This window comes from Astyanax mexicanus, chromosome 5 (assembly GCF_023375975.1).
Source record: "Astyanax mexicanus isolate ESR-SI-001 chromosome 5, AstMex3_surface, whole genome shotgun sequence".
In the NCBI taxonomy this organism is placed as follows: Eukaryota; Metazoa; Chordata; class Actinopteri; order Characiformes; family Acestrorhamphidae; genus Astyanax; species Astyanax mexicanus.
The window spans coordinates 48,272,935-48,286,404 of record NC_064412.1 but is presented as its reverse complement, the minus strand read 5'-3'; the positions used below and the strand labels follow the sequence as shown (position 1 = coordinate 48,286,404).

The following is a 13,470-nucleotide window of genomic DNA, read 5'->3' as shown; positions in this document are numbered from 1 at the left end:
CTCCGGACTATAAAAAATCAATCTTAATACAGTGTAGATATGGCAGAAATCAGATTTGGGCAGGCAATCTAAACAGAACTAAAAAACTAAGAGACGACAAAGCTGTAGTTCTTCCTTCTTGTTGGTATTCTGCCCGCTGCAGTCACCCTCCGCCTCCCCCCGGAGATTGATGGGTAAGTGAACGAGAGATAAACAGCTGGAATATGTGCTGACACAGAGAGAGTCATTAACAGACTCTCTCTGGGCAGAGGGGCGAGGTATGTTAATGAGCTTCTTTAGTCAGCTGACTTTTGTATTAAAACAAAAACGAGTAAACCAGACTACAGTTCCCACAATACCATGGAAATCAAACAGCTTAAAGTTTTCAGATAAAGCGTGCACTTGTGAAATGAACTTATTCACCCTTACCCCGTGTTCACACTGGCAGGCGACAGAGCAACAAGTAACCATTCATTTCTATGGAAGGAGTCGACACATTTATTTGAGTTTTTTCAACTTAATGCAAACTAATTATGACCCAGAAGCAACATTCTATACGTTCTACAATTGGTTGAACAAATTCTTCTGACCAATCAGAGACACAGGGCTCTGAGATCCTCACTGTCAGTGTGGTTCTGAACACAGCAGATGGGCTTAGTTGCTGCTTATTCCTCAATTGTTATATATGATGCACCTTTCCAAAAACACTGGGATAATTAGCGTGGACAAAAGTAGCGGACGGCTCAAAAAGGTAGCTTGCTAGATCAACATCCAACACCCTGACCCGAATAACAGTGATCTTGTTTCTGAATACAATCAAATCCTCACAGCAATGCTGTGAATCCAAAATGTAGTAGAAAGATTTCTCTAGACAGGAGAGACAGACTCTTTTTAATATGATTGATTTCAGAAGAATAAATAACTAAGCAGGTGTCCCAATATTTTTGTCCATATAGTGTATGTTTTGTCATGTTATTGCCGTGTGCAAGTTTGCATCAGATGCACAGGGCTGTGTGTAGAGATGCTCAGGCGTTTAATGGAATACAACAGGAGCTTGAAGCAGGCAGTGTAGCAGATCTGCTGGTAGACGCCACAAACGCTGACGCTGCGTTTGTACGGCTGCCTGCGCACGCACTGTACCAACCGATTGGCACTTGTTGTCATGGTAATAGTGATGAATAGCTCGACAGCTTGCAGTCTTTATGTTTCTGTAGACTTTTAGAACCAAATAAATCTCTTGTAAACAGAGGAAATGCTCAGATTACTTCAGCACTGTTACAAGAACCATGCTGCCCTCACACTGTGTTCTTCTGAATTTGCAGAAGTAGACAGCTAGCTAACACTTGGTCTTGAATACAGTTGCATAGTTTCAAATGACTCCACAAAGCGTGGGTTATGTTCAACTAACTCTAATAACTAATCTTAGTTTCATCAGTCCACAGCACCTTATTCCAAAATAAAGCTGGCTCATCAAAATGTGCTATAGCTTTAGCATACCTCAAGCGACTCTGTTTGTGGCGTGTGCTCAGAAAAGGCTTCCTCTGCATTACTCTCCTATACAGCCTCTCCTTTTTGGTCTGTGGGTTGACTATGACTGTTCTCACCATTCTTCTCCTCTGCTTATCTGAGATTTTTCTTGTTCTGTTACTTCGGGCCTTAAATAGAACTTTGCGTGTGGTTCTTCCATTTCCTCACAGTGGAAACTGACAGCTGAAATCTCTGAAAGAGCTTTTTTGTATCCTTCCCCTAAACCATGATGTTGAACAATCTTTGTTTTCAGGTCATTTGAGAGTTGAGTTTTGAGGCTACCATGTTGCCACTCTTCAGAGAAGCTGCAAAGAGAAGAAAAACTTTAACTCTTTCTCATAATTGGATTCATCTGTGTATGGAGGTCAAGGGGCAATGAGCTTATCAAACTAATTTTGTGTTTCAATAATTAGTGCTCAATAAATTAATAAAATCAGTAAAACAAGGGTGCCCAAATTTATGCGCCTGCCTAATTTTGTTTAAAGAATAATTGCACACTTTCTGTAAATCCTATAAACTTCATTTCACTTCTCAAATATCACTGTGTTCATCTGCCATATGATATATTTAACTAAAATTGCAATAATTTATCAAGGAAAACCATGAAAATTATCAGGGGGACCCAATCCTTTTCATACCACTCTTTATTAACAGATAAATCCTACCACAACGCATAGCTTTCAATTTATGTCCTGCTTTAATACCACAGTTACTGTTATTCTCGGTGACTGATGGACTTTGGAAGCTGCAGGTGGATATGATTATCTGTCTGTATCGTGTGGTGTACCATTCAGAGCTGTAGCATCATCCTCAGACTGCAGCATCATGTTTCAGAAATCAGACTAAAGAGCTTCAGCTCTCTGATTATGTCTCAGTTCTTGTGCATGAGGTCAAATGAGGATAAAACAGCATCAGAGGTGAAAATAAACACGTATTTGCCAGTGTTTATTCTTACACAGATTTGCTGTGCCGCCTTAATTTCATGCTGCTCCTCTGATGTTTGCATAATATTTAAGATGGTCTGAAAAATTATGATAAACTATGCTATGTAGACGAATTTAATTAAGGATGTTCTTAGTCTCTAAAAATGACAGGAAAAAAAACAGAAAAAAAACATGTAAAATTTAGAGTTATATAGTAAACAAAAAATCAACAAAAATTGAGATACTTATTTTTTATTGAACAGTGACGAGTTACCTAAAACCCGTTACCTCTGCGACCCGTGTTTTGTAGTTTTGAGACACTACTGCTTCTCACCCTCAGAATAAAGCTCTGATTCTGGTCTACCTCCTGTTATCTCTGTTTATACAACAGTTAGTTCCGACCTCACAATCTAATTGGTTAAGAAGTGTTTTAGCTGTGCTGATATTTGTGATAACAGCACGGACTTCTTACACTAAATATGTATCGCTCCATGGACACATAAGGCGTTTTTGTATAATTGCCTCCAACAGCAGCAGTAGCATTAGCTTAGCACAGGCTAGCGCCCAGCCAAGGCATGCTCGCCCGCAGCCTGCTGTGCTGGCTAATCTTTTGTGGAAAAAAGAGAAAGAAAATCCTTCAGTCACCTCGGCCGGTCTCACAGCCGGAACGGTAACCAGCCAGGCTAGGCTAGGCTAGGCTAAGCTAATCTAATGCTAAGCTAAAGCAAGCTACATTAACCTAAACACAGTCCAGCCGGCTAGCTAACCAACATCACCCAGCACACCGGCAGAAATGCTCGCAAACGACAAGTTTCACATGACGACAACTCCAGGGAGCAAAAGAGTAGAGTTTCAACATTATTTCACGGTCCTAACGTTTACTAACTCCTTAACCCCCAATTTTGATTTTAAGCTAACTTATAAACCATACACCATCTTGTAGTAACAATTCTGTTACAGTTCACTTGTTGTGGAACTACTTTTTGGTGGAAGGTATTAAAGCATATTCATTATGATCTTCATTATGATTAGGATCTTTTATTTTCTTTATTCATTTTGTAAAAAAAAAAAAAGAGGTCATGTGTATTCGCGATAACACACTCCCTCTCGTGTTTTATTGCTTAAATGAGAGAGGGAAGTGATGCACAGCTGAGGTGATTCACTAATCGTTAATATCAGTCACTCGCCTTTGTTTATTGTTGTTTTGGACTACAGTCTCTTCCTGGTCGCGTGAGTTCACGTCACAAGTTTTTTGCCGCAGTCTCGCTTATCGCGAGGTCAAAGTTGACTCATGTTGAACTTTGGCCACGGTGAGCGGTAGCGCAGTGGAGGCGTGGTTTTGGGCAGGGAAACCGGTGGTTATGGGAGGTGTATGCAGTATGTAAGCACCTTAAGGGAGTTGGAGTGAGGTCTGATATATAGTGAGTGCAGATTAATGGGACGTTACAGTTCTGAATATTAAACATTCCTCCCTCCACAGTGTCACATGTGTGAACAGGGAATACACCATAGAAGATTAATATGACCACCCACAGTGGACAAAATCTCATCCGCATTGAAGGCAGGAGACCCATCCACATATCCCACAGTTCTTAGATTCTTAGTTTCTTAGAGACATGGCAAAAGTCTTGGGACACATTGCATAATACTCGTTCCTGTCCCTGTTTATACAGCAATTTAGAGGGGGGGGGTTTAGAGACATAGAGGTGTTTCTCTGATGTGAAATCTGTTGGTGCTAATATTAATTTGGCTGCAGCACTATGCAGTGCGTGTGTGTGTGTGTGTGTGTGTGTGTGTGTGTGTGTGTGTGTGTGTGTGAGTATTTTTGCTGTTTTTTTCTGCTTGGATAAAAACAAAGGAGGCCGCATGGTTTCGTCATGCCTGTCCCAACAGACCTTTCTCAACCCCCCCATCTCTCTCTTTCTCTCTCTCTCTCCCCCCTGTCTCTCTCTCTTTCCCTCCCTCCCTCTCTCTCTCTTTCTCTCTCTCTCTCTCTCAGACATGGCTTAATGCACAAGTGTGTCATACAAATGTGCTGTAATTAATGGGACGGGCTTTTGTTCTATTAATCAGTTTCAGCATCAGTTAATTACCGCCGTTCGGCTGGAGTGAGGCTGCAGACGGTGAGGGATGAGCCTGTCTGAGTGTTTCAGTGTCTCTGCTCTCCATGCTTCACCTGCAGCAGGTGAACTGGAGTCGTGTGCAGAGTGAAGGATGGTTCCGTCAGTTCCATTTACTCTGTTATGATGAGCATGTAGAGCTCTGATCATTAGTTATTGTGCTGGTATCAGTGCATGTGATCGACTGTTTATACATTAGTTTATTTAAAGCTGATGTCTGTAAGTTTTGGGATTTAGGGCCCTCTCTGGTGAGAATGGGTAATTGCACAGAGCATGCGGAAGAATCATTTTAAACTGGGTGGGTGTGATGCGGTCTCCTTTCAGAGCGGTAGAATCCGATTCCAGGTTATGCTCAGTCAGAAACTTTACTTTAACTATACACTTTGGTTTTATTATGAGTGAATGAGCTACTGAGCTCTGAGTAGTTTCCTCTTCTGAAGTCTCCATTGCTCCACCAGCTGCTCGCGTTCAGTAAAACTAAGCCGGATCCTCTTTTAGAGGCTGTACATTTAATGTAAGTACGTAAAGACGCTTGATATTTTAGAATGAATATATTAGGCTTAGCAGAGATGGTCGTTCCAGCACACTGGTACCCTTAAACACAATATTTTAACCTGTTCTACACTCAGAAATGCTTCTGCTTTCAGTTTAGAAACAAAATAATACAGACTTCCACTTTAACAGCAATAAAAATAAACATGGCGATGCTATAGAAGAACCACTTTTATAATAGAAATATAAATGTAAAGATCTATAAATGATGGTCCATCAATAACCCTAAATATCCCCTGTCCAAGGTTTTTTGGCATGTGTTGCAGGCCTGAAATGCAGGAGTGGATGTTTAATATTGTCACAGACTGAGGAGAGTGAGCTCTGGGCCTGCCCTAACAATGCCCCGAACAATGCCCCGAATGAGACTGATTAGCCCAGCTGGGCACATTAAAAAGCTGCCTTAGGCGACGGGGACTAAGTGCCTGTTTGAATTCCTAGTTAAAAAGACGCTAAAATGGTACAATGCTTATTTAAGCTTGTTTCGGTTGAGGTGGAGGGCAAATACGTATTGAGTTCACTTGATTACTGTGTTTTTCCTACTCTCTGCCGCTTCCCCAGGGGCAAAACACAATATGTTCAAATGTACCAGTTACATTATGCTAATATGATATGTGTACATACTGTCTGAGTGTAAGTTACAACAAAAGTATATGGCTTTTTTACAATACAGTAGTTTGGTTATTGACTTTGAAGTGATAAAGAAAAAAGATATGTATATTGCTGAAAGTAAGATATGCATTTATAACAGTATTTATACATTGTCCTGAACTTATTAGTTAAAGTTTGTTTCTGTAATTGTTTCATACAGTTCTGAAGTGTAGTTCATGATAAAGTAAGTGGTCTTCCTTTGCTCTTACAGGCAGATCACGATTGAGGAGGGAGAGCAGAGGGCTAAAGAGCTCAGCGTGATGTTCATCGAGACCAGCGCCAAAACAGGATACAACGTCAAACAGGTGAGTTTACTCATAAATAAATGTTAAAGAAAAATGTCTGATTCCTGGAGATCACACAATATTTTGAATATGACTCACCATACATCATACACAGGATTTTTTATAATGTTAATAAAATATTCAGTCGATACTTCAGTTCGATTAAGGGCAGGGCTGGATGCATGGATACCTTTTTTATTTACACTAATAAATGCATCACCTTGCAAGGCTTCTGTAATGTTTGCATCGTTTCACAAGATGAAATGTTCTGTACTTTTTGAAATCAGCCGCATTTAATATGCTCTGGAACCACCAGAACTGGCACCAGATAGAAGAGACAGTAAATTCCTGTACAGAAAAGCACTGTAGAGCTGCTGTTTTCTGATTCTTACTGTACAGGGCTGAGTGGTGGACTCTCGCTAGGGGTATCTAGTTAGTCTTCTACTAGACTCTGTACTGGCTAAGTGATGGACATTTGAGTGGGATATCCAGTTAGTGTTCTGAAACTCACAGTACTGGACTGAGTGATGTACTTTAGAGAGGGAAATCTGGTTAGTGTTCTGATACTAACTTTAATAGGCTAAGTGATGTACTTTAGAGAGGAGTATCTAGTTAGTGTTCTGACACTCACTGTACTGGGCTTAGCATTATACACTTGACAGGGGTCTCCGGTTAGTGTTCTGATACTCACTGTACTGGGCTTAGTGTAATACTCTTGAGAGGGGTCTCCGGTTAGTGTTCTGATACTCACTGTACTGGGCTTAGTGTTATACTCTTGAGAGGGGTCTCTGGTTAGTGTTCTGATACTCACTGTACTTGGCTGAGTGATGAGGTGGACCATGTCATGTTAATGTGTCAAGGCATTTAATGAATGCCGGTTTAGTGTTGCTCAGGTAAAGAGTACAGTACAGTACACAGGATTCCAGGAATACCTACCCTCTTTATTATTAATAATAGATATTAATGCAGGATATTAACACAATTATTAGTTACTAATCTCAGCTCACGCTCTGCAGATTTACATTGGGTTCTCAGGATAAGGAGTAAAACCAGGGTTAGGGTTAGGTTTAAGTTAAGGATTAATATGTAATCCCTGCAGGGGGTGGGGAAGTATGAGTGTGAGAACAGTCTGCATTCATTGGGTTTAGCAGTCTGAGGTGTAGTCAAAGCAGTGAGTCAGGATGAGTAAGCGCAGGGGCGGAAGAGATGCAGCACTGACGGCACTGCTCAATCCCCACCCCCCCTCTCTCTCTCTCTCTATCTGTAGTGAAGGAAGTGCTGTTTACTGAGTGGGCTGGAGAACGGCGTATTAGCCCCAGATTTAGCTGCATCACGCTCTGCATCCACACAAAACACTCCCTTTCAAAAGCCTTTTGCATTAACTCTGTCTTTGTACTGATTCTGTGGCATTGCTGTGGATTTTAGAATTTTCTAAACTAAAACATTTTCAACTATTAGCTCATCATGTCTTGATTATCTTTTTTTTTTTCACATTTTATGTTTCAAAATTCTCCACACATTCTGTACTGGGGACAGAACACAGTACCCATATACTCTTCTATTACTGCCATGCTTTGTAATGTGTGCAGCATGTGGTTTTGCATTTTCTTTTTGAAGAAATACATGGATGCTCCTTCAAGATGTGATCTAGAAGGCAGCATTTGTTACTCTAAGATCACTAAAATATATTTTCTGCATTAATGCTGCATCACAGAAGCATTCTGCATCTTTAGGACTTCTTTAGAGAAGTGAGCAGAGCCTCTGGACATGGTGAACATAAGGCTTGTGTTGTGTACAGTAAAGTTGTAAGTGGTATTAGTGAATATAGTAACTGTGTATTGTAGAGAAGTGGGCGGAGCTTCTGGACATGGTGAATATAAGGCTTGTATTGTGTACAGTAAAGTTGTAAGTGGTATTAGTGAATATAGTAACTCTGTATTAAAGTAGAGAAGTGGGTGGAGCTTCTGGACATGGTGAACATAAGGCTTGTGTTGTGTACAGTAAAGTTGTAAGTGGTGTTAGTGAATATAGTAACTCTGTATTGTAGAGATTAAGGTTAGTACAGTAATCTGTTGTTCATGTGGTTCTATCAGATGTTGTTGAATGATGGTTCTTCAAGTACATCAACTGCACTTTTATTGCTTTGCTCATGGTCTTTTAAGCTGTGTTGTAAACTCAATGAAGGCAGTCTGAGACAGTTACACTTCCAATGGGAGAAGTGGCAGGTCTGGAAAATCTGAAAAATCTGGTTTAGCTTCTGGTCTCTACTGTGCAGACAGTTCATTGTCCATGCTTATATACAGTTACTGATCCAAACACACACATAAACACACACAGAACCGCATGCCTGACACCATCGACTCCTCTTCAGATACAGCTCAGTACTGACTGACCAATATGACTGATTCTCAAACCCGGCTGATACATGGTTGATGAATGCCAGCCTTATCAGGCAAGCTGCTGTTCTGTCTCTTAGCTCTGCATGGTGTCCGGTTCTGTATAGCCCGGTTTGTTCTCATTAAGCTTGTATCAGTGCAGGTTTCAGTGCAGGCTACTGCAGGACTGTAATAACTGTTTGTTTACTGGGTTTCAATCTGTTCCCGCTGTAGCATCTGCTTCATAAACAGGATCAGATTACAATCAATAGCGAAATGTAGGTTTTTATCTGCATTCTGTAACACCTGCACAATCAGCTAAACGGATTACGGCTCAGAGGTAATTGCGGGATGTTAGCTGCCGTATTGATTCCATTAGTACAATATGCTCTCGGCTGAAGGTAATTTAGATTTTTTTATAAAAAAATTTAGTTAAATAGAGTTTTTCTAGTTCTTGTCATATCAACACCTGGTTTGGTAAATTGCTAAATTTGATAAATCAGGTGAGCTGCTGACGAAACTGAACATAATATACACATGCTGGCTGAGTGCATCCAGGAGAAATCTGGAGAAACTACACTTTGTTCTTCCTCTTATTTTACAGGATATAACATACTTAGTTAAAAATGAGAATTCCTTGTTATATTTTACTGTATATATGTTTATTTGCATCTGTTCAAACCATATGTGGTGCTTTTTTCAGGTAAACGCTCATATTGCTTTCCTGGGCAGCCTGATGAGAGACAGTTTCATCATAACGTTTTTGATTGTCTTTGTGACTGCACTTGAGGATACTTTTAAAGTTGTTGAAATTTGTTTTTTAATGTAAATGGCCAGATGCATTTGGAGACCTATCCCAACATTGAAGCTGCATGGCATGGATTATCACAGTACTCCATTAGGAACCTCTACAACTCTATGCTGAGATGTCAGGCCTTTTGCAGCGTTAAAAATGCATTATACACCATTTTGGTATATGACGCTTCATAAATATTACCCATAGTAGTCTATATTTATAATGATTTATTGTTCCTCATAACATTGACCTTCCTTCTGAATAGCAGTTATGTTTTTGATGATGTGTATATATAGATATGGTGAGGAGCCAAGCCACACAGCAGAAGGCAGGTTGCCAGGTGTCAGAGCATTGGAGACATGTGGGTCAAGGGGGTCCATGTCCTTCACCAAGGGCGTATGCTCGACAGGCCATAGACATAAAAACAGCACAGGTCTAGACCCAGGTAGTTGGAGCTCCCACTGTAACACCTTCTGTTCAGACACCACTCACACCAACCCAGTTTCAGGTCTGGGGTCGATAAACTGTCAAAATGGCAATTTCATACAAGGAGGACAAAACGTTTTGGAACTTTTAGTGAAAGTCACTGTGAAAAAAGATTTCGTTTTAAGTCATTAGAACATTTCTATTAGTCCATTTATCATGAAATTCTGGTATATTTTACAAAACAACTATCAAATTCACATTACCGTATTTTTCGCACTATAAGGCACACTTAAAATCCTTTCTTTTTTCCAAAAATCGTTAGTGTGCCTTACGTTTGAATTTTAGGAGTCAGGTTGTAAGGAGCAGTAAAGCCACTCTACTGAAATACAGTTGTTTATACAGGAGTTTCAGTTTAGTGGCTTACTAGAACACTAAGGGTTCCTCAGTGTAGAGCTGTCGAGCAGCATTAGCCACTAACTGCTAGCGGTTAGCCGTTAATTTTAATGCTCCAGCCTAGTGCTGAGAAATTCTGGGATCTAAGCTTACTGTAAATAAACTAAAGTACTTTGCTCACTCAGTTTTCAGGGGAGAAATCTGTGTAGATTATCATCCAGCACTCGTTTGACTTTAAAAGAAAGTCTTTTTTATTACAAATTTGTTTACTTAGCTTGGCTTTAGCAACCCCCCACCACCACCCAGTGACAAGACCTGCTGAATTAGATGTTCCCTATAGTGTCTTCTAAAAATGCCCCTTATAATTCATTGCGCCTTGTGTATGAAAATAGACCAGAAAATACACCAGAAAATAGATGTTTATTGATAACGTGCCTTATAATACGGTTCACCCAGAGACTGTAAAAAGATGGACGCCCTGTCATCGTTTCCGTTCATTCAATGAGAATGGAGCCAAAATCTTCCGCCATGTTGGCGTTTCTGAAACCCGAGTCTGTGCAGTAGAGACCAGAGGAGGGAGAAAGACTGTGGAGAGGCAGCCTACTCATTTAAATAACACCGCCCCTGAGGGCTGCCTCCACAGAGCTCACACAGTCATTGGTCCCACCCTGGCTAGGTGTAACCCAGCCCTTTTACAATAAACACACCTTTTTAAATAGAGCTGAATGACGTTTTAAAAAACGAATTCTGTGGGGATATAAAAAATTGACAATATAAGCAGAGGTTACACTAGCTGTTGCATTTAAATAATGGAGGTAGAATTACAGTATATTGGAAGAAAACGTGATTGAAAGTTGTCTGTTTTGCCATTGAAACCTATGGGGATGGGTGGAGTTACTCAGCTTTCTGCAACCGAACTGCAGGGGGCGCCCGACCTGTGGTGGTTTCACTTTTGAGAGACGATGCTCTGTCCAGCTATACACAGTTTATGGGTTCACCTTATAGTGTGAAAAAATGCGGTATGTCAAAAAGTTCTTTCACACAAACCTTCTATGGGCTAGAATTATTTTTTGGTGTGAACCGAATAAAATAACTCTCAGTGGCTACTTTTGGGTAGGGTACCTGTTGGTGAGAGATCATTGACTGCTAGGCAAGTCTTTAATGTACTTAGAATTATTAGAAGAATTTCCCCCAATTAACAGGCTTTGGCCTGATAGCACCAGAATGGTTGTTTAACGAATTAGCCACCATCTAGACCACCCTACAGTAAGCCCCCATCTTCTTTGTTTTAAGTGGTGTCGTGAACGGACCTGAGCCGCATCGTGTAGCGTCTTTAGTGATGAATACAGGTTCTGTTTGGGATCCCGTGATAGTCATGTTCGAGTATGAAGGCTTTGTGGTGAGCACTTCAATCCTGCCTTTGCTGTGGAGCTACACACTGCCCCAACAAACTGACAGTCAGTCACTCCTAGTAGTGATACGAGGGACACTAACAGCTCAGTGACACGTGCAGAACATCCTGCAGACACGTGTTTCCAGCAGGATAATGCTCACCCACACACAGCAAAAGTTACCCAGGAATGTCTCCACTAAATTAAAATTCTTCCTTGTTCTGCCCGGTCTCCAGATTTATCACCAATCCAGCATTTATGGGAGCAGCTGGGATTCAGCTTCAGCATTCTTCGAGTGTAAAGCAGGATCCCTGCTGTGGCAAATCTGTGTGTAAATGTGCCACAGGATGCCAAACAGTTTTCAGGCTGGAGGGGCTTAAAAAATAAGGAATATAAGTGAGGAATTGTAGTGTACACACTTGACACAGAATTTATGTATTTCATTGTTTTATTTTTTATCATGTATAACTCCCTGCTGTACAGTGTATGTTTATGTCTGTGTGTGGTACATAATTGGAATGGATGATGGTCTGGCCTTTGTTCCATCCACATTAAAACATGCTTCATGGTTCTCTTTGTCTTTACCCATCAAACGCAATCGCCTGGAGGAAGCTAACAGAATAGCCTTTTTTTTCTGTCTCTCTGCCTAATGGCCCGCTGTCCCGCACACTCCTGCGCACTCCCGGCTGGTTTGGGGTGATTGATGATGCGGAGTGAGCAGACTGGAGTGAATGCGTACACTAACTGGCCTTTTTGTGGGGATTTGGACAGAGCGAGATTGATTATTCTATACTGTGCTGTAGGACTGTGTATTGGCAAGAACCTACCGATACAATTCATATCACAATACAGAGGTTACGATTCACAATGTATTGCAATACTGTAAGAAAGGCAATTTATGTGTATGTTTAAATGTAATTTAAGAAAAAAAATGCACCAATCTTTACATAAAACCTACTGGATTTTTCGGACTATAAGGCGCAAAATGCTTTTATTTTCCTACAAATCAGCGGGCCGTATAAGCTGGTGGGCCTTACATATGAAATTCTACCGGTCAGTTTGTAAAGAGCAGTAAAGCTACTGTGATGAGTTACAGAGTATAAGGTATAAGTGAGTTTGTGCTGCTAACCAAGGCTGGGTAGTGCTGCTAACTGGGGCTGTGAATCGCTGTTAACTGGGGCTGGCTAGCGCAGCTAACCAGAGCTGGCTAGCGCTGCTAACCGGGTTTGACTATGCTGCTAACTGTGGCTAGCTATGCTGCTAACCGTGGCTGAGTGGCATTACTAACCGGGGAATTACTGTTAACCGGGGCTGGCTAAGGCAGCTAACCGTAGCTGGCTAGCGCTGCTAACCGGGGCTGGCTATGCTGCTAACTGCGGCTAGCTATGCTGCTAACTGCGGCTAGCTATGCTGCTAACCACGTCTGAGAAGCGCTGTTTAACAGTCCTGGCTAGCACTGTTACCTGGGTCTGGCTGTGCTGTTAACTGCGGCTGGGTAGCACCAAAATACTGGAATTCTAAGCTTAAAATATACGGAAGTGCTTTACTCACCTGACAGTTTAAACTTTTTTCAGGAGATCTGTGTATCTAAAATTTGTGTAGATTAACATCCAGTGCTTTGATAAAAAAAAATGCTTTTGTTTAAGAAATACAGTTTTGTTTTTACTTATGGGCGCTTCCCCATTAGAAGGGAAACATGGTCACACCTTTGCTCACTATGATGTAGGCGGCCTTACTAGTGTTGCTTAATGCGCCTCATAATCCAACACACCTTATAGTCCGAAATATATGGTAATCATTAAAAATCTACTGCTCTACAGTTTCTCAGGCTGGCAGGCAGAGGTTCAGGTACAGGATGCTGTTTCAGGAGACTACGTCCCAACCTAAGATTTTCTCTCACACTGCTCTTCACATCTCAGAGCAACAGATGTTTAAGAGCTGCTATAAGTGCATTTTGCTGTCCGTTTCTGCTCTGATACTCGGACGCTGAGAGCCCGGTTAGACCCGAGTCGGGGAGAAAGGTTCTGGATGGGAATTAGTTCTATTTATAACGTTA

General features: G+C 41.2%; 1 protein-coding gene across 1 annotated transcript in view; it reads left to right on the top strand.

Annotated features, from left to right (window-relative positions):
• rab6ba (RAB6B, member RAS oncogene family a) overlaps nucleotides 1-13,470 on the top strand; it is a 152,549-nt gene that overhangs the window by 125,386 nt on the left and 13,693 nt on the right. Inside the window, exon 6 of the mRNA XM_007253667.4 lies at nucleotides 5,961-6,054. Within this exon, the coding sequence (XP_007253729.3) occupies nucleotides 5,961-6,054 (94 nt within the window). The remainder of the gene's footprint in view (nucleotides 1-5,960; nucleotides 6,055-13,470) is intronic.